The 26,680-nt window shown below is 58.2% G+C and overlaps 4 protein-coding genes across 7 annotated transcripts; 3 read left to right on the top strand and 1 right to left on the bottom strand.

Annotated features, from left to right (window-relative positions):
- The first annotated feature begins 171 nt into the window (after window positions 1-171).
- PPP1R26 (protein phosphatase 1 regulatory subunit 26) lies at window positions 172-8,518 on the top strand. 3 transcript variants are annotated; one of them, XM_029204030.1, is made up of 4 exons: window positions 172-246; window positions 1,659-1,720; window positions 1,838-1,958; window positions 2,999-8,518. In XM_029204030.1, exon 4 carries the CDS (start codon window positions 3,462-3,464, stop codon window positions 7,026-7,028), a length of 3,567 nt encoding a protein of 1,188 aa, XP_029059863.1. In that variant the 5' UTR covers window positions 172-246; window positions 1,659-1,720; window positions 1,838-1,958; window positions 2,999-3,461; the 3' UTR covers window positions 7,029-8,518. The 3 variants fall into 3 exon arrangements, with proteins under 3 accessions (XP_029059863.1, XP_029059862.1, XP_029059861.1); XM_029204029.1 differs by lacking the exon at window positions 172-246 and adding an exon at window positions 1,159-1,185; XM_029204028.1 differs by lacking the exon at window positions 172-246 and adding an exon at window positions 1,280-1,483.
- Window positions 8,519-12,317: 3,799 nt separating this feature from the next.
- CUNH9orf116 (chromosome unknown C9orf116 homolog) lies at window positions 12,318-16,837 on the bottom strand. Of its 2 annotated transcripts, none has more exons than XM_029203551.1 (3): window positions 16,625-16,837; window positions 15,457-15,535; window positions 12,318-13,150 (listed from the first exon to the last, which is right to left on the bottom strand). In XM_029203551.1, exons 1-3 carry the CDS (start codon window positions 16,765-16,767, stop codon window positions 12,962-12,964), a joined length of 411 nt encoding a protein of 136 aa, XP_029059384.1. In that variant the 5' UTR covers window positions 16,768-16,837; the 3' UTR covers window positions 12,318-12,961. The 2 variants fall into 2 exon arrangements, with proteins under 2 accessions (XP_029059384.1, XP_029059386.1); XM_029203553.1 differs by having other exon boundaries at window positions 12,318-13,115.
- A 942-nt stretch (window positions 16,838-17,779) lies between these two features.
- Window positions 17,780-21,270, top strand: MRPS2 (mitochondrial ribosomal protein S2). Its single transcript, XM_029203902.1, has 4 exons — window positions 17,780-17,848; window positions 17,973-18,098; window positions 18,509-18,695; window positions 20,404-21,270. The coding sequence occupies exons 1-4, from the start codon at window positions 17,809-17,811 to the stop codon at window positions 21,011-21,013; spliced, it is 963 nt and encodes a 320-aa protein (XP_029059735.1). The 5' UTR covers window positions 17,780-17,808; the 3' UTR covers window positions 21,014-21,270.
- Window positions 21,271-22,876: 1,606 nt separating this feature from the next.
- Window positions 22,877-26,680, top strand: LOC114884502 (ral guanine nucleotide dissociation stimulator-like). Its single transcript, XM_029203487.1, has 3 exons — window positions 22,877-23,124; window positions 23,951-24,668; window positions 26,510-26,680. Exons 2-3 carry the CDS (start codon window positions 24,060-24,062, stop codon window positions 26,678-26,680), a joined length of 780 nt encoding a protein of 259 aa, XP_029059320.1. The 5' UTR covers window positions 22,877-23,124; window positions 23,951-24,059.

Below are 26,680 nucleotides of genomic sequence, written 5' to 3'. Positions count from 1 at the left end.
CGCGGGGCGGGGGCCGGTGCGGGGCCGAGTGGGAGGAGGGGGCCTGGCCGGAGGGCGGGCATGCAGGCCGCACCGCGGCGCCGGGCCGCCGGGGTAGGGGCCGCGGCGGGCGGGGCGGGCTCGGCCCGGCGCCGGGTAGTTAGCTGGCGCGGAGGGCGGGGGTCGCGGCCTCAGAGGCGGCTCCTGGCCGGGACCCCCGCCTGCGCGCGCCCGCGTTCCTCGAAGCCGGCCGGGCGCGGGGCCCAGGTGAGGCGCAGGTGAGGGTACGCGGCGGGACGGCTTCCGGCGCGGCCGAGGGCCCGGGGCCCGGCCCCCCCCGCTGAGATCGTGCCCTGCGCCCCGCCCCGTGCAGCTTCCCGGAGGGTCACTGGGCCCCTCGCCCCCAAGGCCCCCGAGCCCAGAATATAACCCGGGCGCAGCCCTGCGTGGAGGCCCGACCCCTTCCTGCCAGAGAACCGGGTCGCCTCTCCGGGCGCCGGGATCCCTCCTGGCAGAGGCTGCGCTGGGAGTGAGCGCCCCCAGGCCTGGAGCAGAGGGCAGGGCAGGGTCAGCCGGGAGGGTCTCGCCTGGCCTCCGGCCCCCTAGGCACTGGCAGTGGCCCTGCAGCTTTGCTGGGGAGCCGTCCTTGCCGTATTGTAAAGTCTCATCTTCCGCAGGCCAGGGCCGGAATTCCAGCGCACGCCCACTTCAGGCTGGCCCTCCAGAGAGGGCCCTCCTTCTGGGCCTTGTATCCCGACCCTCACCTCCCTATTACCTGGGGAAAGTCCAGCCTGGGAGGGAAGGGCAGGAGCTGCACAGCATTAATGGCGAAGCCACATCGCGTGCGGGGAGCCAGACTTGGCCAGGGGATGAGCATTAGCGAGGTTCTGTCCTCCTGGAGGTTGGTGTCTAGACTGAGAAGAGACCCAGGTGCCCTCCTCCACTGTTCAAATTCTGGCACCACATGGCTTTGGGGCGCAGGGCTGGGTGTCCTCACAGCCGCCCTCCAGACCTGGTCCCCGGGTTCTCGAGGAGCAGGGTGGCAGTTTGGCAAAGCGAAAGCCCCCAGGCTTCAGCCCACAGTCTCTCCAAGTACAGTTTCGGGGAGTTTTCCAGAATGATTCATCTCATTGTGGGTGATTGTTTTAAAGCCACAAGCTGTCGCTGGAGACGCTCTCTGAATTTTTAACCTCATTCTTGCGCTAGGTAATTTGACAGTTCAGAAAACTGCCCACTAGGAGTCCGAGCTCTCGATGGTCATTTAAGAGCTGTGAACATGGTCAAGGTGATGAGTAGAGAGCAGCGCTTTTCCTTCCGCCCACTCTGCTACCTGGAGTGGAAACCACTGCAGCTTGGGTTCATCCTTGGGCCCACTTTTTCAGATAGCAGTGCTGTTTAAGAAGTTAATATTCTTTATGTAGACTCTTCACAGTTCAAGGCCTATGCAGATGTCTCGTAATCTCTGTCATTTTGCCAAGGCAGCTTGAATGATGACCACAGCAAGGTGGGCACAGCCCAGGGAAAGAGCCCTCCCCCTCCCCACTGTTGCTCCCCACTGCCCTTGGGAGGGAATCTCCCTGGAGGGTGGTGCTGTGGGAGGGATCGTGGACTGTTATGGGTGCTCACATCTGAGGACTGATAAATAACCTCACATGTTCCCTGCCGTCACCATCCTACAGGATCAGCCCGATGGCCCAGGAGAGTTGGGAATTAGTTGTGGTTAACTGTATTTGGCCTCAGGGTAAGTTCTTCCAAAATTGAATTTTGAGCCCTTAATGTGATTTCTTTCCCCCCAAATACTTACCAGCTGTAGTTTCAGCCTCTGAATTAGGTCTCTGATTCTCTTTAATCTTGGCAGTCAAAAGTCCATTTAAAAAGTGGGCACCAGATGCTACAGCGTAGAGGTGGGGGGACGAAGACCCAATCCCTGAACCGTTCTGCAAACGTCATGCTGAACCTGGACTCGAAGAGAATCGCAGGTAAATGCAGCAAATTCTTTTACATTGTAGAGTCTCACTTTCTGAGCATAAGGAGTAATAGCAGAGGACTTCCTTCTGAATTGGTCATGCCCTCTGGTTAATTGCTGGTCCCACCTGTTTGGGCATGTCTGTGCCTAGGTGGCTGGGCTAGGCTTTCCTGGAAAGGACTGTGGTGTGTAAACACAGGATTCTGTGCTCGTCAGGCAGGAAGCTCCTGGGGGAGAAGGATCTGCATGGGAAGCAAAGCAAACACACAGGCCACTTCCGGCCACCCCCCAAGGCCCCAGGGTGGTGACCGCCTTGCCCGGCACTGTTTGGAGTTGGAACTCGATTTCCCTGTTTCCACAAGCACTGCCAAGCTCTCCTCTTGCATCTCGGCTACTTTGCATTCCAGTTTGCAGGGGATCGGGAGAGGTCAGAGAAACATGTTAAGAGCTGACAGTCATATGTATTCTGCGTCTTTCTAATCGGCTGTGTACAGCCTGCGTTATGTTCCCCTCCCCGGCGGTGGTCCCAGACCTGTAGTGTAAAGGCTGTTGGGAGCAGGTCTTCAAAGTGTCCCCAAGACTATCCCAGTGGTTCTGCCGACCCAGCCACATTTGGTCTGAGATACAAAAGCTGTGGAGAAACCACACAGTGTGAAAAGGGGCACCTGACTGTGTTTGGGGCAACTTCTGTATTAATTACCTAAAAATAATCATACGGTCCCGTGAGACCATCTGGCAAATATACGTTCGACGTGACGCAGTGGTTGAGAGTCCACCTGCCGATGCAGGGGACACGGGTTTGTGCCCCGGTCTGGGAAGATCCCACGTGCCGCGGAGCGGCTGGGCCCGTGAGCCACGGCCGCTGAACCTGCGCGTCCGGAGCCTGTGCTCCGCAGCGGGAGAGGCTACAGCAGTGAGAGGCCCGTGTACCGCAAAAAAAAAATAATAATAAATAAATAAATAAAATAAAGAGGCTTTGGTATAAGTGACTCTTTAAAGTTGTTTAGGGAGATAAATGTTTAAATGCTCCCATCAAGTAACTTCTCATTTCAGGAGCTGCTGATTCGCGTCAAGGTTGGACCCACCCACGACGTCTCACTGAACCTGGATTCATACTAGTTGTTCTTTTCCACCTGCAGAGAAGCACTGAGTCTTTATCTCATTGGCACCTCCTGACAACTTTTGGAGGTAAATAAAACCTCTGTTCCTGTATCGGAGAAGATGGACAGAGGGACGAGGAAAGGACACTCATGTGAGCTTCCGCGAGCTCGCTGCGGGTGGCTCGGAAGCGTTTTCTCATGAAGCTTCGTGGCCGTCTTGCATCTACAGCCAAGGGAGATGAGACCCGGGAGGCGTGAGTGACTTGCCCTGGGACCCGCGGCCGGCTGGACCCTCACCAGGCCCACCGCTTCTCCGTGACCTGACCTAGGGCGCCATCCCGGCGTGCCTTCTCCTCCAGGATGTGAAGCAGGCAGAGAAGCAAAGTGCCGCCTCTCTGCGCGTCCCGTCGGCTAGGATGTATCTCATGAATGCGCCTCCTGTGCTCGCCCTGCCATCCAAATGGGAGGCCTTTGGCCCACCCGGGAGCTGTAGGTTTCCCGGATGCTTCTCGGAGCCGAAGGAGGGCGTCCCGAGAGCGGCGGTGAGCGCCAAGGTGCAGGCGGTCATCAGCACGCTTCAGGGGGACGGGGCCGCCCTGGGCATGAGTGGCGAGCATGGCCGGCAGAGAAGCCAGAGAGCGGAGAGGGGCCGTGGCACCAGGCTGGCTACCAGCCCCGCCTTTGCCGCCTGTGGTCTTGCTGTTGGTTTTGACCCCAAGGGGGAGGAGGAGGCCGCGGACCTTGGCCCCCTGGTGCTGGATCCGGACAGTGATGATTCCGTGGACCGCGACATTGAGGAAGCCATCCAGGAGTACCTGAAGGCCAAGAGCAGGGCCGCCCGGCCTCCCGCAGCCAGTCGATGCAAACCAGAGCCGCCTCCGAGCGGCACCCCGACCGCCCTGTGCCCCCCAGACCTTGCAGCTGGCCCCACTGGTGTCCCCGGCAGCCACAGGGGAGTCGGCCAGGACCAGGGCTCTGCCTCGCCACTCAGCGTGAGCAGTGAGGACTCCTTCGAACAGAGCATCCGGGCAGAGATCGAACAGTTCCTAAGTGAGAAGAGGCAGCACGAAACCCAAAAATGCGACGTTCCTGCAGACAAAAAACCAGACCCCGGTGACGGCTTGGCCCAGTCGGCGTCTAGATCCAGCAGAGAGCCGACGGGCAAGGCGTACCAGCAGGAGCTGGCGGGCGCCTGTAAGGAGTTCACCTTCCGGAAGCCTCCCAGGTCCACAAAGGCTGGCGTGCTGCCCAGAGGCCCCAGGTGCAAGGTCACCGTTGAGCCCGCCGTGGCTGCGGGCCGCCCTGCAGAAGCAGCCCCTGGTAAAGTCGGGGTCAGGAGGGGCACCGGCTCAGGGAAGAGGGGAAGGCGAGCCAGGAGCGCGGCCCTGGTGCCTGAGGCGGCCGACTCAAGCAGCGATGATGGCATCGAGGAGGCCATCCAGCTGTACCAGCTGGAGAAGAGGAAGGAGGCAGGTGGCGAGCCGCTGCAGAGGGCCCTGCCCGCGGAGGAGAAGGGCCCCGGGCCCCCTGCACACGGCACGGGCCTCTGCACCAAGAGCACCTGGCTCGAAGGCCACGGGAAGACCCCGGGCAAGAAGAAGCCGGTGGCCACCAAGGCCGCGGACTTCAGCCCGGGTGGCCTGGACCCCGACCACCCCTCCAGGCCTCCCAGGGAAACCGTGGCTCCTGCACCTCCAGGAAGTACAGCTGCCGAAAGCAAGTCTGTGGACGGGTCCCCGTGCCGCGCAGACACATCCGCGGAGCTGATGTGCGCTGAAGCGATCCTGGACATTTCCAAAACGATCCTGCCGGGTCCCCTGGAGGGCGGCACCAGATCCCCGCCCACCAGCCCACTCCTGTATCCCCACGACGTGCCTTCCTGCTCCGACGGTGACAGCAGCTCTGTGGACAGCGACGACAGCATCGAACAGGAAATCCGGACGTTCTTGGCTTTGAAGGCGCAGTCAGGGGGGCTGCTGCCCAGGACGGAGACGTGCCCACCACCAGCACACAGCCCGCTGCTGCCGTCCGGCCTCAGCGCCTCGGCCTCCAAAACGCCGGACCTGTCACTGAGCTGCAAGAGGAAACGCGGAGCAGGCAGCACCGCCGTGCGGCCGTGCACGCCCAAGAGGACCAGAGACACGGCCGAGGCGCAGGAGGGCGCCCGGGACGCCGACCGCAGCCAGGGGAGAGCGCAGCCCAGCCAGGGGAAAGCCAGCGAGGCCCCGGAAAGGGAGGGTGAGACCTGGGGCCAGCCTCTCCCCTGCAGGACGGGCGTGCTGGGTGATGAGCACGGGGCTCCGGTCACGCAGGGTACCGTGTTGCCAGGCCCCGGGAAGGCGGCCGAGGCGAGGCGCGTGGATGAGAAGGAGAGTTCCGAGGACAAGAGCAGCTCGCTGGACAGTGACGAGGACCTGGACACGGCCATCAAGGACCTGCTGCGGTCCAAGCGGAGGCTCCGGAAGAGGTGCAAAGACCCCAGAGCCGGCTGCAAGAAGAGGGTCAGGTTCAGCACCACGGAGACGCAGTTCCTGGATAAAGTAGGGGGCTTCCCGAAAGACTGGAAAGACCGAAGCCCACATCTGCTGAAAAGCTGCCTCTCAAAGTCCAGAAAAGAGAGCCCGGGGAGACCCTCGCACGTCCTCTGCCAAGAAGCGGTGAGAGCAAAGCCAGATGGCGTGGCAGCCGAGGACGCGCCCCCGGCTCCCCGGTTCAGGGGCCAAGCTGCAGGAAGGAGCCTGTTCTCTGGTGAATCGGAAGCCCGTGAACTTCGTGGTCCGGCCCCAAGCCCCAGTTCCCTGTCTGATGACAGCAGCACTGTAGACAGCGATGACAGCATTGAACTGGAGATTAGGAAGTTTTTGGCCGAAAAGGCCAAGGAGTCCGTGAGCGGATCAGAAATTCAAGGAGGGGGCCCCACCGCTCTCGGGACGGGGAATGGGGGCAAGCCAGAGCTGCCGTGCCGGAAAGTGCCACCTCCCGGCCCGGCCCTTCAGCCTGGCATGTGCACCCGGAGCCAGAGGTGCAGGGGGCCCTTGCAGCCGGCCGAGGGACCGAGGGGCCCGGGCAGAGCCTTCGCTCCGGCCGGGAGGAGCAGCCCCCGCGCCGAGCAGGCCTGCAGCCCTGCAGCCCTGGCCAGATGCGAACTGGTGCCGCCCAGGAGCGCCAGCGGGACCGCGTCTGCCAAAGGGTCACCAGCCAGTAGGAGAACCGCCTATGTGCCCAAAGATAAGAGCCCGAGGGGGGCCGAGGCTGCCGCGGGGGAAAGCGCATTGGCTCAGCTCCCGAGCTGCGTGGAGGCTGGCGCTCGGGCAGAGAGCCGGAGCTCACTGGCACGGACCCCAGGCGCCGAGCAAGAGGGGAGGCCCCGGGCCGGCCTCGCCCTGCCCTGGACTGACTTCTCCCCCCAGAGCCGGTTGCAGAGCACCTGGGCACTGAACACGAAAGGCAGGGACACGGCGGCGTGGAAAGGGGGCCTCAGGGGCCAGAGAGAGAAGCGGCTGGAGGGCCAGGCCCGGGGCTCGCCCAGCCTCGCCATGGACCCCAAGAGAGGCCTGCCTTTTGCCGGCTTCTCACCACTGCTCTCCACGCAGCTGTTTCACTTCGGGAAGAGTGTCTCCTGGGGCGGGAAGCAGGCCAGCCTCTTCAGTCCCCCCCTGAGCCTGCCTCTACAGGGCGCATCCTTCTCGGCCTTCCGAGAGACCCAGGCTGGCCACGGCCCAGTGTTCGGAAGCTCACACTTGCTGGTGAAGCAGGAGGGTGGCCGCTGGCCGCCCAGGAAGTCCCAGGCAGGGCTCAGTCTGCCCGACAGGAGGAACTCGGGGCCGGAGGAGAGCATCTTGGACCTGCGGTACAGGCGGAGGGGGGTGGACAGAGACGATGAAGACCAAGAGGCCCTGGGCAGCGACGCCAGCGAGTTCAGCGATGCGTCTGTGGAGGAGGGCGGCAGCCTCTTGGCCAAGGGCCCCGTCCTCCAGCTGTGAGCACGCTCCTGGCCGCGGCAAGTGTGGGCGAAGCATGTGTGTGCCCGTCCCCACATGTCACACGCTCCTGATGAAAGGGCGGAGCCCTGGAGGCCCCTGTACAGCCTGTATATATGTACACTAACGCGAAAGGATGTTTTTATTTAACAGATGTGTCCTGGTAAATATAATTTTTGTAGGCTTTTTGTAAATTATTTAAAGTGCTGTAAAAGATATTTTTGGTGAATACCATTGTTGGATTTTGTAGGACGTTCCTTGGGGCAGTTTTCCGTGGTCTCCACACTAGTCTTAGATCAGCAAACACTTGGTTCCGACTGTCCCTGCACTTGGGGTTGATCGCTGGTGGCCATGGCCAGTCGTGGCCACAGTTCGGGCCCGAGGAAGGCAGCAGCTGGTGCCCCGCCTGAGACGTGCCAGAGCGCCCCATAGGTCTTGGTTGGGACACCCCTGGACAGCACTTCTTATGTAAAAGAGGCCCGAGCATGTCTTCAATTGGAAAAGCGTTTCAAAGCACAATGGCCAGCGAGCAAACCGGCCATGCCAGTTGCACGTAGGAGTCCTGAGTGAGATCTCAGGGCCGGTCACCAGTTCACACCTGAGGCCTGTGTTGTTTAATGTCCAGTCCTGTTCAAACATGACATGATTCTACCGGCTCAATAAACCTCTTTATACAGGAGCTGCCGTCCTTCGTTTTTAGTCACAGCTCTAAAAAGGTACCAGGCAGCCCGTGTGTTCTCAGTGCCCTTGTCCTGATCTGGGCAAAGCAAAGAGGCAACGGCTGCTTCGTGGGTTCTGGTGCCCGGAGTCCTGAGGACCGAGGACAAAGCCCACCGCCCTCCGGGAACTGGGCTCGCTGGGACTGTGCTCCACCAGCAGGGGTGTGCCCGTGCTCTCGGTGTGTCTGAGCGGCGGTGCCACGCACACAGGGAAGAGCGTGGCATCCTGTACTTTGTGCTCTGAGGCTGCTGCGGTGCCCACAGCTACAGAAGAGGCAGGCGGGAACCTGCACACGTGAGGCTGAGCGCTGACGTTTACCCGCGATCGTCCAGCAAACTGATCGGCTGCCGCAATTGTGACAGCTCATCGGTAGCTGCAGTGGGCCTGGAGCAAGGTTTAATTTGCAGCTGAAGTTGTTATTCTGATGTGCAAGTGAATTTTCTACATGTTGTGCCCCCCTAGGTCTTAGCAGGAATTCACTTCTGTACCCAAATGGGGACGTGTGCCAGCACCCACAGTCAGTGTCCGCTGGGTCAGATGCTGTGACGAGCAGGCCCTGTGGACTCCGTGACCGGCCGGTGCCTACGCGCTGTGCATCCGATATTTCCGTTGTCGAATATTCATTCACTTAAGTGCTTCCTGGAAAAACAATCCATGCTTTAAATTTCATTTAATTTTGAAGGAGTGCTTTTAACACTTGAAAACAAAAATCAGCTTGTTTTGTATATAAGAACTGGATTTTTTGTTTTTGTTTTTTTTTTTATGCTAATAAATCAGGCACTGCTCACAAATCAGTTGATGTAGTCTGTCCTGTGCAGAGTGGCCTTTGCAGGATGTTGACGTGAGAACCCAACGTCTAGGACCTGCCAGTGTTCTTCTGTGTCATCGTGCACTTAGTCCTGAGCACCTCTCTGCTCCTGCGGCCCATCCCAGTCTCCCCCAGACCCTTTGCACCTTCCTCTCCCCCTGCCTCCCTAGCCCCAGTCTGTGTGCTTACTTGGCAGTGCAGGCCATGCCTGGTTTTCACAAACTGGACGTAGGCGTGATCGTGCGGGCCCATCCCTGGACTGCCAACAAGCCATGCTGCGTGAAAGATTTTGCTTTCCCTCTCCCCAACATCCTAGGTCAACTCTGGCACACACTGGGGCCAAGGTCCGAGGTCCCCCTGCACCCTGTCTGCAAAGGGGGCTGCAGTGGGGGGCAGACGGGAGCGCTGTCCCTTAGTGATGGCTGTCTATACGTTTGCAGCCCTGGTACAGCTCCTCCGATGATCCGGGCCCGACACTGCATCCGTGCATCACAGCATCCCCGGAGCTGCTGCATGAGATGGCACATGTGCCCGCACTCGTAGGAAGAGTCTCGGCAAGGATGTGTTACCAAATCAGGCTGTAATTACTAAGACCTACAGATAAGTCCGAACCAAAGAGCCCCTCTTGCTTCCCAATGGGGAGGGGGTGGGCGTCTATGTACCTGGGGCCACAGGTTCATTTCACCTAATGCAAAGAAGGGGGAGAGACCCGTTTTTTTTTGTTTGTTTTTTGAGGGGTTTTTTTTGCGGTATGTGGGCCTCTCACTGTTTTGGCCTCTCCCGTTGTGGAGCACAGACTCCGGATGCGCAGGCTCAGCGGCCATGGCTCACGGGCCCAGCCGCTCCGCGGCATGTGGGATCCTCCCGGACCGGGGCACGAACCCGTGTCCCCTGCATCGGCAGGCGGACTCTCAACCACTGCGCCACCAGGGGACCCCAAGAGACCCGGTTTTTGAGGTGTCTAATGCTCTGGGTTAGGTCATCCTGGGGTCACTGTGTCGCTGCAGGAACTGCCCCCTTTTCCGGAAAGAATGGGCCCGTTTCAGAAGTCCCAGCAGAATAGGATGGGAGTGGGAAGAGGGGGAAGTCCTGGAGGTCAGTGTTCGATGTTCACCACCCGCGTCTCCGCATCAAGGAGAGTGTCTTCCTAAAGAGAAGAGTCATGGACTTCCCTGGTGGCGCAGTGGTTGAGAATCCGTCTGCCAATGCAGTGGACACGGGTTCGAGCCCTGGTCCTGGAAGATCCCACATGCTGCGGAGCAGCTAGGCCCATGCGCCACAACTACTGAGCCCACGCGCTGCAACTACTGAAGCCTGTGTGCTCTAGGGCCCGTGCTCCTCAACAAGAGAAGCCACCGCAATGAGAAGCCTGCGCACCGCAATGAAGAGTAACCCATGCTCGCCACAACTAGAGAAAGCCCACGCGCAGCAACGAAGATCCAATGCAGCCAAAAAATAAATAAAATTTTAAGAAATCGAGAAGTGTTGCTCTGAACTTTCTCTTTTGCTCAGAATCCGAGTTATCAACAGGTTTTCCCAAGCTGAGACACACTCGCAGTGGGAAACCAGGCCCTCAACTGAAATACTAGCACTTTATCTGCTCATATAAAAAGTATTACCACCTTGATCCTCCTCTCTCCTTGAAATTAATTTAAGGGCCTGTGTAGAGGGGACGGGGAGGGGGAAATATTATATTATTTGCAGAAGCTTTGAGATTTCTGGTGTTTTGTGTGCTGAACAGAGGGATTTTTTTTTCCCAGTGTCAACACATTTTACTATGTATTTGAAACCATTTATTCTAATTGACTGTAAATAAAAGATTAAATATCACTGAAGAAAAATAGACAAATGAAAATATACTTTTAGGGTAAGAAGTTACTGGTTTTAAGCCAACTCAGCAGCTAAATTAAGCGATTAGTAAAGTGCTGTGAAACTTCGTCAATGTTTCATTTCAGAGTGGAATAGAGGCCAGATAAAGAAAAGACCTACTCGTGGATGGGGAAAGAGTTTCCCTGGAATTGCCGTGCAGTTTATTTAATAACCTGTGGAAACTGGTTTTTGTTAACCTCTTTGGATCGCCTTTCCCGTAATTGTTCTGATTGGATTTAAGATTTCAAAAGAACTCAGTACAAAGGTCAGAAGAATGATGGGTGTCATTTTCTTCCCGTTCTTTATGCTATAATGCCGAACAGAAGGCATGTTCTTGTAACTTAGGATCAGGCCTGTCAATCTAAACTCTTTTATTTTTCCCTCACACGTAAAGATTCCAGTTTGAAAATAGGTTAAAAAGATAAATTTCATGATAATCACTGGAGTTCGTACATGGCTCGTGCAAACATGTAGGAAGTTAGGGTGTGTCTTTGGGGCCAGATGCTGATGACCCGGCCCCTCCCAGGACCCCCCAAGGCGGGTTCAAGCCCAGGACCTGCTGCAGGGCACCCCCTCTGGACCCTAATTTTCCCATCCATAGATGGAGGTACAGCAAGACCTGCCCCAGGCGTGAGCATCGGATGAGGTGACACTGTCAAAGCTCTTCGAAAACCGTGAAAACAGACAAGTGGAGGGGAGCACGGCACCTCGCGGGGGCCCAGGCGCCAGGAGCACGTGGGAATTGGAAGCCTGAGCCGGAGATGGTGGGTGAGTTTTCAGGAAGACAGGCATGTACGTTATACCAGAGGTACTTCGGTGGTCCGTCTTTCCAGACATTTATTCTACGTACAGAGTCTAACGTTCCATTAACTCATTAGCAACTGATACAGAAATATTGGTTATCGGCTATGACAATTAAAGCACGTCAATGCCTGATTTTGATGCCAGGATTAACTTCGTAAAGCTCACTGGCGTGCTTGGCATGTTTTGTTTGTGGATGTCAGCTCGACTGACCGTCCCAGCCTGGGCCCTGACCTACACACACTGTCCTGTTCCGGGAGGGCAGGTGCTCACCGGGTCTAGCTTGGAGGGGAAACCATCACTTTGCCTGACGGCTGCATCCTCCCCTGGATCCCCTGCGCTTCCCAGCCAGCTTCAGAGGAAGGGATTTGTCCTTTTCAGTGAGTTTAGAAACTGGATTGATCAGATGTTCTTTCTCTTTTTTTATTTCAACAGAGGAGAAGAACAGAAACATTCTGAGGATTTTGGTATTTTTAATGAAAGGTTGTTTTTAAAAAAAAAAAAGGCATTTTCAGTGTGATGCCTGGAGTCTGTGCTAGTTTTCCAGCTAAGGAGAAGGATATGACATAGACCCTGGCTCCAGACGCAGCTTTGTACCTTTTCTATTCAAATAATAGATTGATTTTCTCTGGAAACCATTTCCACCCCAAACTGGACGTTAAGAATGTTGCTGAAATGTTTACTTTTGTGTAATAAGTCTTTAATGAAGAAATAACCGGTCATGGTATTTCATTTCCTCCCAAATTCATATGTGAGTAAAATCTCTTTGGGTAAAAACCTTTGTAAGGAAGGTAGCGACAGTGGTCTGTAACAATGATTTCTTCTGTCTGGTTCCAACACCTTCCGGATTTCCTGTGATGAGCTGTCATAAAGGAAGGTGGGAGGAATCTATGTCTGGAAGATATATATTGTCGTAGAAAATGTTTTCTTATTGAGGACCCTCTACATCATAGTAAACATTCATTGAGAACTAACTACATGGAAAGAGAAATCCACTTTATGTAGTTATTACCCCCACCTGAGAAAAACATGGTCTTCCCCGCCTGATTTTTTTTAAACTTTTTATTGAAGAGGTACAATGAACAGCAAGTGGAGAAGCCCGACGTACACCTCACCCCTCAGCAACAAGCAGCAGTCACCAACCTTGTTGATTCCGCCTCTGCCCCCGCCCCATTCGTGGCCAGGGGGTGCTCAATATCACTCCAAGCTTGGCCCGGGTCAGGGCCAGTAAGGGCCCTCCTGCCTGGTCCCGCCTGGAGCTTTCCTCCTGAGGTCCCCTCTGCCTCCTCGCCCAGCCCTCGTCCACACCCAGGCAGAGCATCCTACCCTCCCTCCGTGGCTCGGCAGGATGCTTGAGAACAGAAACCACGCGTAGTTTGTCATGAGTATAAAAATGGCTCCCAAACAAAGATGCAGGTGGGGCTCTCGGGCGTTCCCAGGATTCAGACTGAGATCAGGGTCCCAGGATGCCCACCGCCCTACTCATTGATTATACCTGAGTCAGGGACTGGGGACATGGCAAGGTTTTTAATGGAAAGTCAAGCTATTAGCTCTTTTTCATCTAGATGTAAAACAGAGAAAGTAGGGCATCATAGCCCCGTTTGCAAATTTTTCTAACCTAGAGGGGGAAAATATTTTCAGGGAAAGCAGTGAAGTGTGTTCCTTTACAATTGGGCAACTTATCAAAGATTAGGGCTGCCAACTGTCCAGACTATCTCCGCCAGAGCCGGGAGGCCCCTCAATCACAGATGGACGGCTTGCTGACCCTGTAGCTGGGGTGGAAGTTGAGCCGATCGTAGAAGGTGATGTAGTTGTCCGGACCCGTCACAATGCTCTTCTCCATGGAGACGTTGAAAGTATTGTTCTGGAACATTCCACCAGCTGCAACTTGTCTAGAAAATTTATACGAATTTGGATAAAATACCTTCTGGAAGTGAAAAGGGGACACTAGGGTTAGTGATACATGATAACACTCTTGAGCAATCAGTCATTAGGTATTTTGGGAAGAAAAATAAAAATTTGTAAGAAAATGTTTTTGAATTCTTATTTTGTAAGAAAATGTCGTCTCCAATCCTAGGAAGCAGAGAAGCCAGGGTGGGCAGGGTGGCTGGCCTAGCTGGCCCCAACCATCCCGATTTCTGCCTAATGTCAGGGCATGGTGATTAATGATGCCTCCTTTCACTACTACATGGACAGAAGAATCAATTATGGGGCCGCCTGGGCAAGGCATTGCCACACCTGAATATGGTTACAATGGGTCAGGCCCAAAGCTCTTCCCAGTTCAGCTTTTGCCAACTGTACAACTAGGGCAAGTTACTGGACCTCTCTGAACTTGAGTTTTCTCTTCGCTGGAAAAGAGATAACATCAGTAGGTTTCCACCTTGATGGGGTATTAGAGTCCCTTGTGGAGCTTTAAAACAATTCTGATGGCCGTGCCCCCCCAGCCGAGGGGTCTGGGGAGGGATGCCCTAGCGAGGTGGAGGTGCAGTGGGAACACAGATGAGGCCGCTGGTGTGTGCGGGCACCCAGGGGTAGGAGTCATTTCAGCGATACAGCATCCCCGGGTGACCTTGAGGTTTCTGGACCACTATCAGATAGTACACTTGGGACAGGTGGCCTGTTCTAGGCTCCCCTCGTGTCAAGTAGATCACTTGATGTTTTGTCTCCTTGGCAGGAAGCAAGTACCAAGAGAAATGGCCTTCAGTGCATTCTTTTGTTTGTTTTTTGTGGTGGTTGTTTTGTGTTTTGTTTTGCTTTGTTTCATTTTTGGCTGCACCCTGCAGCGTGTGGGATCTTCGTTCCCCGACCAGGGATCAAACCCGTGCCCCCTGAAGTGGAAGTGCGGAGTCCTAACCACTGGGCTGCCAGGGGATTCCCAGTGCATTTTTAAATAGACTTTATTTTTTAGAGCAGCTTGGGGTCTACAGAGAAGCTGTGCAGAGTGAAGAGTTCCCACATCGCCTCCCCAGCAGCACACACAGCTGACCTGCTGTTCACATCTCCCATCAGTGTGGTGCATTTAGAACAACTGAGACAATGGCGACGGGTCGTCATTAACTAAAGTCCACAGTGTACGTAGGGTCCACTTTTTGCATTGTACATTCTGGGTTTTGACAAATGAATAATGAATGACATGTATCCACCACTACAGTGTCATTAAGAATAGTTTCCTTCAGTATATTTTCTAAAACCCAAAGAATGCATTTTTATTTTCTGTTCCCATGTGGGAAGGAAACACTGCATGCTGCTGGTTGAGTCCCGCGGCCACACTCAGGTCAGGAAGCTGGAAAGCAGGTTCCAGATAAAGCAGGTCGATAAGCAGCAGGAAAAACTTCTAAACTTGCCTCCGGAGAACCTCGGTGCTTCACGTCCCACTGCCTCATAAGACCAGCAAATGGCCTTTTTTATAAAAGCAAAACATCTGGACCTATGTTTGTAAGTGTGTCGGTCTTTTTCATGGAAACACCTGATCCCTTGATCCTGGGAGAATGACCTTTAAATGCTCTAGGAACTTTCTAGAGAAATAATCTTCTCACAAAAGCTCTATCCCCCATGAAAAACAGGTAAATAAGCAATTATCATGATCTTTTAACATGAATAATTTGGAAGAAAAACAACAACACTGCCAGCCCCAAAATGGGATGCCCTCCTGTCTTGGGTACCCAAGGGATGCTTACACTGGTCCATCTGCCCTTCACCTGGACCCAGCAGGGGCATCAGGGGGTTCTAGGAGGCTCCCTGCCATGTGAGGTTGATCTCAAAGAGGGGTCAGGTTCCCCAAAAGTGCATAGATCCCAGGGCCCTTTTGTAACCTGTGCTTTCATCAGCCAGCGCTGTCTCTTAAGATCACAAGTTAAATATTTCATAAAATACGGTATTACTCCAAAAAGAAGGCAGTTCTTCATTTATCTGCCTCAAAACCTACTGCATTAGGTTACAAGAGTTGGCTGGTTGTACGAGTGAATGGGGCCAGCCCTCTGGGATGTTGTAAGGAAGACTACATGCCCTTTTTTCATCCTTTAAATCATTTCATTGCTAAACTCATTCGTTCATTTATTTCTACCCTGCCCTGTCCCAAAAGAAATTGAGGTGCGCCCTCCCCCTTTGTGCTGTTGGAACTGCGGGCCTCTCTGCACCTCCCCCTCCTGATGTGTTGCTCTTTTGAGAAATCTGGAGTCTCAGCCTCCTCCTAGAGATGCCCCACCTGCACACCTTTCTTTGCTTCCTCCTTACCGGCATCTCGTGCACGGTGGGTGCTCTGCTCCCATAAGCTTGGTTACTGGTCCTGTACACTGAGGGGGGCTCCTTGGTCCTAGCAGGAGAAAAATACTTTATTTTCCACTCATTTGTTTTAATTCTGCCCAAGCCACAGCTTTAACATATTTGGTTGATGGAACTTTGTTGGAAATGCTCCAGATGGGCGATGCAGCCGTGAACCTGGGCTCCTGTGGAGTGCAGGGTTGGCCTCCCTGGCAGGCTCAGCCTCCCTGACTCCCTCTGCTGACCTCTGCCAAAGCCCTAAAGAACTCCCAGGTGGCAAGTGCTGGCCCTCAGCCCCAGCGGGACCTGGACCCATGCTGTCATTTCCTGGGTGGGTGGGTAGGCTGGGAGCTGTGACTCAGCCTCCAGGCCTGCCACTCGCGGGGGCCAGCCCTTTGGGATGGGAGGGGATGCCCTCCCATGGCAGGGGGGAGGTCCCTCCACTTCCGAGCCTCCAGGAGAAAATGTTGCTGTAGTCTTTAGTCCTGATGCTATTGATACAGCAGTTTAACTAGTGGCTGTGGGCTCGGACACCCCAGCTCTGCCTCATACTAACTCTGGGATCTGTCTTTCTACAACCCAGATGTCCCTCCTGGGAAATGAAGATGCTAACAGAGCCAACTCTGTGGGATCGTGGAGGGACTAAGGGGGAGAGGGGGGAGCAGGGAAGGCACGCACAGCCTGCCCAGCTGTGTCTTAAGAGGCTGCAGCGCACTGGAACAGCTGGCAGGCCACGCCCCTCGGCAGCCTGGTGATGGAGGTGTTGCCATGCACCTCAGGCGGACGGGTCCTCTCCGCCTAGAAAGGAGAGGAGACTGACCCGCGCTAGAGGGTGCTGCTGGGATCAGCCCGAGTTGTGTGATTTCCCCTGGGCAAACCCCGCCCCACCTCGCTGGCGGGAGGCCCACTCACTCCACCCGCGAGTCGCAAGCCGCAGGCAGCACCTCCGCGCTCATTTGGTGGTTAACAACTGACCCCGCTTTTGACTTGCGGGCCGGGAGGGGGCCTGGGGGTTCTTGCACAACGGGCCATCTGCGCAGAGCGCAGGACCAGCTGGGCACCTGGCTGGCGGCTGGACCAGGAGCCCTTTCTTTCCTCTTCGTATGCCAGGTGGACCCTGACCGGACTCCCTGGTCCTCACCTGTAGCCCCGAAACCAAGCCGGGTTGTTGAACCTGGCCGGCAGGTCCTCGCTCACGCGGTAGTAGTCGCTGGTTTTCTCCGGCGGGGCCTTGGCCTTGGGCACCTCTTGCTCCGCGCATCCCTGGGGGTCCTCCTCGGACATCTCGCCTCGGTCCACCCGAGCTTCGGGGGAAAGAAAGAGCGGGCAGGAAACAGCTTCTCAGCCCTGGGGCCGTGAGGGGCCGCGCGGCGTCTTGTTGCTAAGCGACGGCCCGGTCACCTGACTGGGTGGGCGGGGCCCTTAAAGGCGCCGCGCCTCCTGGGCCGGAGGCCGCCCACCGCCGGCTTGTGGGGCAGAAGTCCGAGGTTCTAGAACCTTCTGTGGCGAGCCACGAGGCCCTAGGCTGGCCGGGATAATAAGGCATTACTTCCTGGGGCCGCAGTGCCGGGTACCCTATGATGAGTAGCCTTCGGCGCCAACATTTTCCCAAATGCGGTGGGGGGCAGATTTCCAGGCAGATGAAACCCCGGTCCTGGGGCTTCATCGGCAAATTGCGGAGTTCAGGTTCTCTAAGGCCGCTTCGCTGTAACGCTCCGACGCTCACCGCGTGGGCCAGGGCTGCTCCTTGACCCCCACCCCCGACTTCAGGCCCCCCAGTACGCTGCATCTAAAATTAAGACTCCAGATTTGCCTAACTTTATGGAATCTTTCTAAGCCAAATGTTTAAAAATTAAAACACTTTTGGACAGCGGGAGGTTGTGCTGGACTGGCCGCAGGTGAAGACGGTCCCCATCTCCCGGCGAGTTCCCGCGGGACGGCTGGGAACCTCCTCGGCCGCCGGGCACTGTGCAGGGAGGGGGCGAGGGGAGGAGTATCCAGACCCCGCGCTCGACAGGACCCCGGCTCCGGCCCTCCCCACGCTCCTTGCGGGTCCACGGTGCCCGGGCCGACCTGGGGCGCAAGGCCCAGCCTTCCCCAAGGACTGCGTGCTCCGACGCGGGGGGCAGGCGGGGGCCAAAGGGCGGGGACGCGTCCAGAGCTGGGATGCCCGAGAGAGGCGGCGGACGCTCAGTGGCACCCCCGGGCCTGCAGGTGGCGCTGCGGCGAAGGCGCGGGCCGCAGCCGGAAGGAGGAGCCGCTCGTGGGGCCGCGCCTGCCCGTCTTCCGCGTCTGTCCGTCCGTCCGCCTACCGGAGTCCACGCCATGGTAGCCGGCTCGGTCTTACCCCGGCTCCTCGGCGCAGGTAAGGCGCTCGGGACCCGGGGGTGGGGGGCGCGGCAGGGACTCTCTTGCGGGCCGGGCGGCGGGAGAGAGGGAAGGAGGGAGGCGGGCGGGGGGCGCGCGCCACGAGTTTGCTGTCGCCGCAGGTGTCCGGCGCTGGCCGCTCCAGCTGCACCTCGTCCAGACGGCGACCCCGGGCCCGGTGGGGCCGAGCGGCAGGACGCTGGGGAGCGCCGTGACCTCTGCGGCCCGGGAGCCCGAGCGCAGCAGCGGTAACGCCGGCTCTGCGGTCCTGGGGGTTTGAAATTGTCCCGCTGCTAGGAGTCCCGGGCGCTCTGGGTCTCCATGGGGCCCCTGGAGGATGCGGGACTGGGGAGGGCGAAGGGCGGCCTTCCGCCCCTGGCAGCTCACGTGCTGGGCCGCACGAGCTTTCAGCCCTCCGAGCAGCCCCACCGCCGAGTAGGGCCGAGGCCCCCCCCCCCACCTCCACGAACCGCGGCCGGGGAGCTCCCGCGGGCGGTTGGCGGGACCACAGGGACCTCAGACACCACACGGCTCCCCTCCTCTCCGAGTGAAGACTCGGCCGCGTTTACCCAGGAGCGAAGCTGGGGTCAGATTTCGGCCTCCGCCCGGAGCCTCCAGAAAAGGCCCCTGGGGACCCTCACCATTTGCCCTCCCGCAGACCCCAGGCTTGGGAGCCGGGATCCAGACCCTGCATCCTCTCCCCTCCCCGCCGCGGATCTGAACGAGAGGATCCTGAGCGAGCCCCTCAAGCACTTAGACTTCTTCAATGTCAAAGAATTGTTTTCTGTAAGAAGTCTCTTCGATGCCCGGGTGCACCTGGGACACAAAGCGGGCTGTCGGCACAGGTAGGTGACGCCCCTGGCGAGTGTAGGGGTGCCTGGGGGGCTCGGGACCCTTGCCTTGGGGTCCAGGGCCCCTTTTTCAGTTTGTTTGTTTTGTTTTGTTTTTTGGGTACGCGGGCCTCTCACTGTTGTGGTCTCTCCCGTTGCGGAGCACAGGCTCCGGACGCACAGGCTCAGCGACCGTGGCTCACGGGCCCAGCCGCTCCACGGCATGTGGGATCTTCCCGGACCGGGGCATGAACCCGTGTCCCCTGCATCGGCAGGCGGACTCTCAACCACTGCGCCACCAGAGAAGCCCTCAGTTTAAGAGCGTCTAGCTCCCTTTTCTTCCAGATGGGATCATTGAGCCCCAAGGAGGGGCAGCTGTTTATTCTCAGGCCCCGTTTGCTCCCCCCGACCCCCAGACCCCGCGGACCTTGCTGTGGGGCTCCTGGTCGTCGGTGGGGCCAGGCCTGCTGCTGCTGGTTCCCCAACAGACAGGCCAGCCAGGAGGGCAGTGCTGGCAAGGCCGTCGGCATCTCGCGGAGGTGTCTCCAAGGGCACGCAGAGGAGTGGTGACTGGCCCAGTCTTTTCATGTGGTGATTTTGACAGCTGGGTTGGGCGTGTATTGGAGGAGCAGTTAGGCCAGGGAGGAGGGCGGTTGTAGATGTTCAGGGGAAAGGTGATGGGCCCAGCTGCGCCGGCAGAGCCGGAGCAGTGGTTGGATGTGGGGTGATGGGGGCAGAGCCGGAGGTCCAGCTGAGCAGAGCCCAGAGCAGGTGTCGACATACTTCACATCAGGAACTTGGGTCCTATGAGGGTGACTCTTCAGCTACCCCAGTGGGGATGTCACGCAGGCACTAGGGAGAAGCAGCCTGGGCCAGGGGCCACCACATCAGTACCTTTTGAGAACATGTGGAGTGGGGGATGGAGGAGAAAGGAAGTCCCAGGCGGGAGCCCTGGGCAACCAGTGCCTCAGAGTCTGGGAAGAGGGGGCGGGGCCGGGGCACGGGAGGAGGGACGCCACTGTAGGTGCTGCAGAGAAGTCACCTGAGGTGAGGGCACGTGGGGCCTTGGGAAGGCTCTTTGGAGAGGAAGAGAAAGTCCCGGCGGGGGTGAGCAGAAGAGTGAATGGGGCGGGGGTTGCAAGAGGACGGTCTCGCAGCCCCGGCTCTCGGCCCAGGCCAGCGGGTCTGTGCCCTCAGGGTTCCCCTCCGAGGCCTGGCTGCCTCCTGCTCCGGCCTGTCATGCTTGCAGCCCGGGGCACCCCCTGCCTTTCTGGTCCCCCAGCCCCCCCGGGGGGGGGGGCTCAGTTGTAAAGCCTCGAAGGTGATGATAATGTCAAGGATGGGAGCCAGACAAGCAGCACCGGGTGGGACGCTGTCCGGACGTCACGTTTAAGTGTCCAGATGTCCGTGTGGGTCCACTCTGTTAGGCACCCCGTGCGGCCAGGTGGAGGTTCAGAGGGGTAAGCCGCTTGCCCGAGACATGGAGTGGCCTGCAGCCCAGCCTGCCCTGCTTGCCCACCCTCACCCTCCCACTGCCCGCGGCTGTCACTCCTGGGACAGCGTCCCTGCTGCCGTCGTCATGGTGAGGGCTGCAGACTGTACCAGCCCTGGGCTTGCCGTGCCCCCCGTGCAGGGGCCCGGGGCTGGGGGAGCGCGTGAGAAAGGGTGGGTGGAGGTGGCCACGTGGGACTGGTTCACACTGGCCTTGGTGGGTGTCCGGCAGGTTCATGGAGCCGTATATCTTCGGGAGCCGCTTGGACCAGGACATCATTGACCTGGAACAGACGGCGACGCACCTGCAGCTGGCCTTGAATTTCACGGCCCACATGGCCTATCGCGAGGGCATCATCCTGTTTGTGAGCCGCAGGCGGCAGTTCTCACACCTGATCGAGAATGTGGCCCGGGACTGCGGGGAATACGCCCATACCCGCTACTTCAAGGGCGGCCTGCTGACCAATGCGCCCCTCCTCCTGGGCCCCAGCGTCCGCCTGCCAGACCTCATCATCTTTCTGCACACGCTCAACAACGTCTTTGAGCCCCACATAGCCGTGAGGGACGCGGCCAAGATGAACATCCCCACTGTGGGCATCGTGGACACCAACTGCAACCCATCCCTCATCACGTACCCCATCCCGGGAAACGACGACTCGCCCCCGGCCGTCCAGCTCTTCTGCAGGCTCTTCCAGACCACCATCAACCGGGCCAAAGAGAAGCGCAAGCAGGTCGAGGCCCTGTACCGACTGCAGGGCCAGGAGGGCACCAAGGGCCGCGGTACAGCCGACCCTCCTTCCCCGGGAGTGCAGGCCGAGCTGGACTTGGGTCATTCCCCTTGACCTGTCTGCTCTTCTCCCGAGTGAAACAGCAGCCGAGTCTGTTCTGAAGCTGGGAACCAACCCCCTGTACCCACACCCACGCCCGGCATGGTCCTTAGCATCTTCCCAGTTATTTCCAGGCTTTGGGTCGCTGCTGCTAGGAGCGCTTCTCAGCAGCTGTCCGCCCGGGGCTCCAGACCCGAGGACCCAGCAGGCTCACTGGGCAAGTGGCCTGCCTGAAAAGGACCCGTCGGAAAACATCCCGTCCCTGGAGTCTGAAGTCCTTGCTTCTACCTCAAGATGAGTCCCTTGTATGTTAGGAAGGTTCTCACCAGGTTGACTTTTCTCAACCAAAATACCCCTAGGTTGGGCTGCTTCCCTGCTGCCTGGCTTCAGGGGCTGTTTTATAACGTGAGGTTGCAGGGTGAGCCACTAAGAAGATTCCATCCGGGTTGGGACAGGCTGGGCAAAGCAGACAGCATGATTTCAACAGGAATAAAACTTAGATTTGGGCAGAATGGGGACCTGGACCATTGGTTCTGCAGTGTGGTCTGTGTGCTTTGTTTTCATCGGCACCCACGGGGCCCCTGGAACACACGAGACACGTTCCTGCCCCCTGGGTCCTTGAGCTTCAGGGAGACAGGCAGGCACGTGCACGTGGGTTTGGATGGGACGGCACCGGCTGCCCCTCGACACCGTCTTCGGTGTTGAGGCTCGAGGCCCTCGTGTCCTGCCCATGCCCTGAACAGGCATCCTCCCCAGGTGGTCGGGTAAGATGGGACCCTGTTCACAGGAACTTTTGGATGCCCCCTCATTTGTGGGACCTTCCTTGGCAACACTTGTGTTCCTGGGATGAGGTGTGGGCCCCTGCTTTCCAGGACCCCACCCCGTGGCTCCCGGTGTACATGACCACCCCAGGACCCTGTCTGCTGCTGAGGGTCCAGGCAGCAGGGTCTGGTGGGGTCAGAACAGGATGGCCTTGTGTGGATGGATGCATCATGCCAGTCCACGTCCTACAGTAGCACACGGGGGCAGGAAGACTGGTCCCACAGGCCCGCTCAGCATCTTTCGGGGGGGGCATGCGAGGTGGAGGTCCCTGATGTTTTCTGGAAGGGTTCACAGTTTGGAAGGGGCAAGGAGCTGAATGCCAGTTTGAAACCACCAACTGACAGGCATTGGTTTAATTTGCAAACATGAAGTATGGGCATGCAAATTCACAGGCAGGTAAATTGAGGAGTCCCCCCAAGACTTTCCCCCCCACAAGACACCTCCCTCGGTGTGCGTGGGTGAGATTTCCCGAACTTCTCTGGAGAGAGCTGGCCGGGCCTGTCGCTCGGCGCTCCAGGGAGGCCGGAGTGGGCAGCCAAGACCCTCGAGATCAGCGCGGTGTGAGAAGGCTCAACGGCTGTGGACGGGAGCTCTGGAACGTGAGCTGGGCCTCCCCAAGGTGGAGGGTCCACACCACCTTTCAAAAGCAGGCCGTCTGGGGAGGGCAACACGGGCAGGGCGACGAGGGACACGCGAGGAGGCCCTGTTCTCTCGCCCTTGACTCGGGCTGGGTGGAGGGGAGCAGCCCTGGAGGGCGGGCACCCCCCGAGCACCCCTACCCCACCCCATTCCCCAGGGTGGCCTACCTGGCCCTGGCCATCCTCTGTCCCCTGAGGACCCCCCTGGAACCTGCACCAGACACAGGCCGGTGAAGACCAGCAGGGGCAATGAGAGTGTGTTTCGGTTACTGGCTGTGCTGCCGGTCCTGGGGACGCTGGGAGCAGGGCGGACAGGGGTGGCCACACTGAGCAGGTGACTCGGTGCATGATGGGACACAGATGAGCTGGGCGGTTTCAGGTACACGAGGACCTGAAGGGAGGCACAGGCTGACGGAGCCCAGAGCCCGGATGGAGGCCGCTCCAGCAAGAGCGGCCAGGGCCGGCCCCGGGGGGCACTTGCAGAGGGGCTCAGGTAAAAGGAGGGGGGAGGCAGAGCACGGGCTTTCACCCTGGTCGGGGGTCAGCCAGCCCCGATAGACATCACAGCAGGCACAGTAGATATGACAGCCTCACGGCCTCCTCTAGATACGGGTGCATCCTCCCTTATTCCAGCGAGGACGGCGGACCTCAGGACCAACTGAAAAAGTGAGTAGACTTTGGGTCTGATGGGAGGGGCTGGGCAGAACCCTGGCTGCCACATATCTTGTGATTCCCGCTGGAGGGCTGAGGTCTGGGGGCTTCTCCTGCAGGAGGAAAGGAGTCAGAGAGCTGTGGCTGGGGTCCCATGTCCCCAGGGAGCAGAGGGGAGGCTGGGGGCTCAGAGCCGGCCCCTGAGAGCATCCATCCCCCCTCAGATCCGGGGCCCAGGACAGGAGGTGTGGGGGGCAAGCTGCTGACACTTCAGCCTCGCAGCCCAGTGTGAGTGCTCAGCTGGGGCTCACGGGAGCGCAGGGGTCAGGGTCAGGGGGCTGGCTACGTCCCCACCACCAAGAATGGCGTCCCTGGGAGGACGAGACCCGCACCCCGGCGCACAGACCAAGGCAGCCGTCGGTGCGCGAGCTTCCGGTTCCGGTGCGCGAGGCCCGTGAAGGCCGGGCAGGGGCGCACTCTGCTTGTCCCTCCTCCCTCCCCTGTTTATGCAGCGCTTACTGTGTGCGGCCAGGCCAGCGCGGTGAACAGAGCGGGCGCGGCCCTCCCTGCCCTCCTGCAGTTTCCTTCCCAGTGGGGAGGGCCCGGGGGGCTGGGGGCAGACAGGAGAGAGTCAGGCTCCCCCGAGGAAGGGAGAGGTGGCCACCAGGGACGGAGGGCCCCTTCCTACCAGGCCTGCCGACCAGGCCTGCCCCCGCCTGGCAGCCCAGTGCGGGTGGGGCAGGGGCGGGCCCAGAAGCCCAGCCCCCATGGGGGAGCCAGGGGAGGGCCGCGTGGAAGGAAAGGCCAGGCCCCTGACTGCTGCCCGCCCGCCTGCCCCCAGTGCCGTCTCCTCCATCCTGGGCACCTGGCTGGACCAGTACTCCGAGGACTTCTGTCAGCCCCCGGACTTCCCGTGCCTCAAGCAGCTGGTGGCCTACGTGCAGCTCAACATGCCCGGCTCCGACCTGGAGCGCCGCGCCCACCTTCTCCTGGCCCAGCTGGAGCGCACAGAGCTCACCAAGGCAGAGCCGGAGGGTGAGGAGCGGGGTCGGTGCTGGACACGCAGGAGCCCCCGGGGCTGCCTCAGACCGCCCACGTGGGGACCGCTGGCGGGGAGACGTCCTGCCTCAGATCCCGGATGGAGCCTCTGTAAAAGGCCGCGGGCTGTTTCCTTTGCTTGCAAAGGCACGTGTGTGAGGCAGGCACGTGGATCTCCTCCTGCACCTTCACTGCCATCTCAGGATCTAGAACTGGCTCCAGCACCAGCCCCTGTACAATCTGAAGACCTAGATCCAGCTGCAGAAGGAGCAACAGAACTAAAGCCAGATCCAGAGCTGGAAGCGTTTCCATCAGTGGCTGGAGGGACGCCTCGAGCGGCGGCACCAGAGTGGGAGCCGACATCACAGTCAGTTGCATCAGCACCGCTGCATCCAGGGCCCGTGGCTGCACCTGCTCCGGAGGAGACCCAGAGCCGGCTCAGCACCCACTACCCCTGCGGGGAGAACAAGCTCTGGCACCACGCTCAGTGTCAGCTCCTGACCCACTTCTACCCACTCCCCGCACCCCCGAACTTCCCTTCCCCTCCCCTGTTACTGTTTCTGATTTGGTTTTTAATTTTATGTTTTCATTTCACATTGTTTATGGTGTCTTTTACGTCTTCATATAACCAAGCTTAATTTTTTAAATTTGAAATTGTGCATTCCAGGAGCATCGAGTATATTCACAGTTCTGTGCAACCTTCCCCAGGGTCTCGGGCAGACTGTTTCACTCCCCAGAAGGAATCCCTGAGCCAAAGCGCTCACTCCCCATTCCTCCCTCCCCCAGCCCCTGACGACCTGTAATCTGCTTTCTGTCTCTGTGTCTTTACCTGTTCTAGATGTTTCCTATAAATGGAATTATACAAGGTGGCTTTCTGTGTAGGCCACATATTTTAAGAGGGGAGTAGTTAATTTTTGTTTTCTTTTTTTTACTTTAAAATAGCATTTTTATTATATGAAAGGGAAACGCCAGATGGATTAAAGATGCGATGTACAAATTGAAGTCTTTTTTGTAAATATGTGTGCAGTCTCAGGGTAGAGACCCCTGTTCTGAGTATGGCCCCAGAGACAGAAGACAGAAGGGAAACGCCTGGCTCTTCCCATGGCCAAACAGAAACAAGAAACATGTAGAAAGCTGGGAAGACAAACCACAAACTGGAACAGCATTCCTCACATCCCAGGGCCAGAGAAAGGTTTGACACCCCTGTGGTCCCCCAGATCTTGAAAGGCAATGTTTTAAAAAGGGACAGAGAACAAACACGTGCAGTTCCAACAAGAGGCCACACACGTGGTCAGTACAAGTCAGAGACGCTTGACCTCCCAATGAGGACACGCAGATGTAAACGCCGTGGAGACGGCGCTGTCAACACCACACAGACAGGTTTCTAGTCTGGTGGCGACCAGCCCTGGGGACAGTGTGAGGAAGCAGAGGCCCAGCAGGTCCTCTAGAGGGAAGCGTGGAAGGACACTCCTCTCTGGGAGAACAGTGCACAGGACCCCAAAGCTCCACAGGTGCAACCCCTTACCTGCAGAGCTAATCCCAGGAGTTTACCCACAGGAATTCTCGCATGGTGTGTGTGCCCATGTGCACGTGTGTGCGTGTGCAGTTGTGGGTGTCAGGTGGGGAGGACTCTGGGCACGTGTGTCCTTCTGGAACCTGTTCCCCCGGGCGGGTGCTGATCAGTTCATCGTCTTCCTCCTCCGCATTTTCTGGGGCCCCGGATCAGAACTTCCGAAAAGCCCCTGCTATGGGACATGGGCCACTTGCCATTTTTCACTCAGAATCATGCTGAAGGGAACATCTGCGTCCATAAATCTCTATTTAGGGCAGAATCCATGAGGTGGATTTTCTGGGTCAAAACATATACAGTTTTTAAGGTACTGGCCACAGTTTCCAACAGAGCGGTCTCTGCCCACTTTGAGCCTCGCTTGGGAAAGCGGGGCCTCAGAGGACCCGAGGGCCGGGACCTCAGGGAGGGAGGAGGAGGAGGCCCTGGGAGTGACCTGCCCAGAAGGGACTGTCCCGCCCTCAGCCCCGCCCCCAGCCCCGCCCAGTTCTAGAGCTGGTACAGAGCTTGGCTCTAGTTCAAAGGTGGCTCTGCTCCCAGGACTGGCACTGGAGCTTATGCAAGAGCTGATGCTGGACTTGGCTCTAGCTCTGGGGAAGGCGCTGGAGGCGGATCTACCTCCAGAGACGGTCTAGACCTGGTTCTGCAGTTGGACAGCGCTCTCGAGCTGTCTCTCACACTGGCACTGGAGCCGGTGCTACAGCTATTGCGGTCGCTGGCTCTGGCTCTGGCTCTGGAGCGGCCACTGAAGCTGACTCCTGAGTGGGTACTGGTTTGGCTTGAGCTGTGGATCAGGTCCTGGAGCCGGCTGTACCTCCGGAGCTAAGGTTACAGCAGGTGCCGGAAGCAGCTGTGGATTTTGCTGTGGATAGGACGCAGGAGCTGTCCCTGGTGCTGGAGCTCTCGCTGACTTTGCGGCTGACTCCAACTCCGGTCTGGTGCTGGATCTGCTTCTTGTGCCTCTAG

The sequence above is a fragment of the Monodon monoceros genome, unplaced genomic scaffold (genome assembly GCF_005190385.1).
Source record: "Monodon monoceros isolate NGI ecotype Baffin Bay Population unplaced genomic scaffold, NGI_Narwhal_1 Super_Scaffold_5, whole genome shotgun sequence".
Taxonomy (NCBI): Eukaryota; Metazoa; Chordata; class Mammalia; order Artiodactyla; family Monodontidae; genus Monodon; species Monodon monoceros.
The sequence above is the reverse complement of the archived record's forward strand: the minus strand, read 5'-3'. Positions and strand labels throughout refer to the sequence as shown.

Bases quoted from the DNA above. Each gene is read 5' to 3' on its own strand.
- PPP1R26 (XM_029204030.1), top strand. From the start codon at position 3,462: ATGTATCTCATGAATGCGCCTCCTGTGCTCGCCCTGCCATCCAAATGG.
- CUNH9orf116 (XM_029203551.1), bottom strand. From the start codon at position 16,767: ATGTCCGAGGAGGACCCCCAGGGATGCGCGGAGCAAGAGGTGCCCAAG. The intron at 15,536-16,624 runs GTGAGGACCAGG...TTCTCCTGCTAG, and splicing joins GCTTGGTTTCGGGGCTACAG to GACCAAGGAGCCCCCCTCAG. The intron at 13,151-15,456 runs GTAAGGAGGAAG...TTTCACTTCCAG, and splicing joins CCACCGTGCACGAGATGCCG to AAGGTATTTTATCCAAATTC.
- MRPS2 (XM_029203902.1), top strand. From the start codon at position 17,809: ATGGTAGCCGGCTCGGTCTTACCCCGGCTCCTCGGCGCAG. The intron at 17,849-17,972 runs GTAAGGCGCTCG...CTGTCGCCGCAG, and splicing joins ACCCCGGCTCCTCGGCGCAG to GTGTCCGGCGCTGGCCGCTC. The intron at 18,696-20,403 runs GTAGGTGACGCC...GGTGTCCGGCAG, and splicing joins AAAGCGGGCTGTCGGCACAG to GTTCATGGAGCCGTATATCT.
- LOC114884502 (XM_029203487.1), top strand. From the start codon at position 24,060: ATGCCCGGCTCCGACCTGGAGCGCCGCGCCCACCTTCTCCTGGCCCAG. The intron at 24,669-26,509 runs GCACCCCCGAAC...GCTGTGGATCAG, and splicing joins CCCACTTCTACCCACTCCCC to GTCCTGGAGCCGGCTGTACC.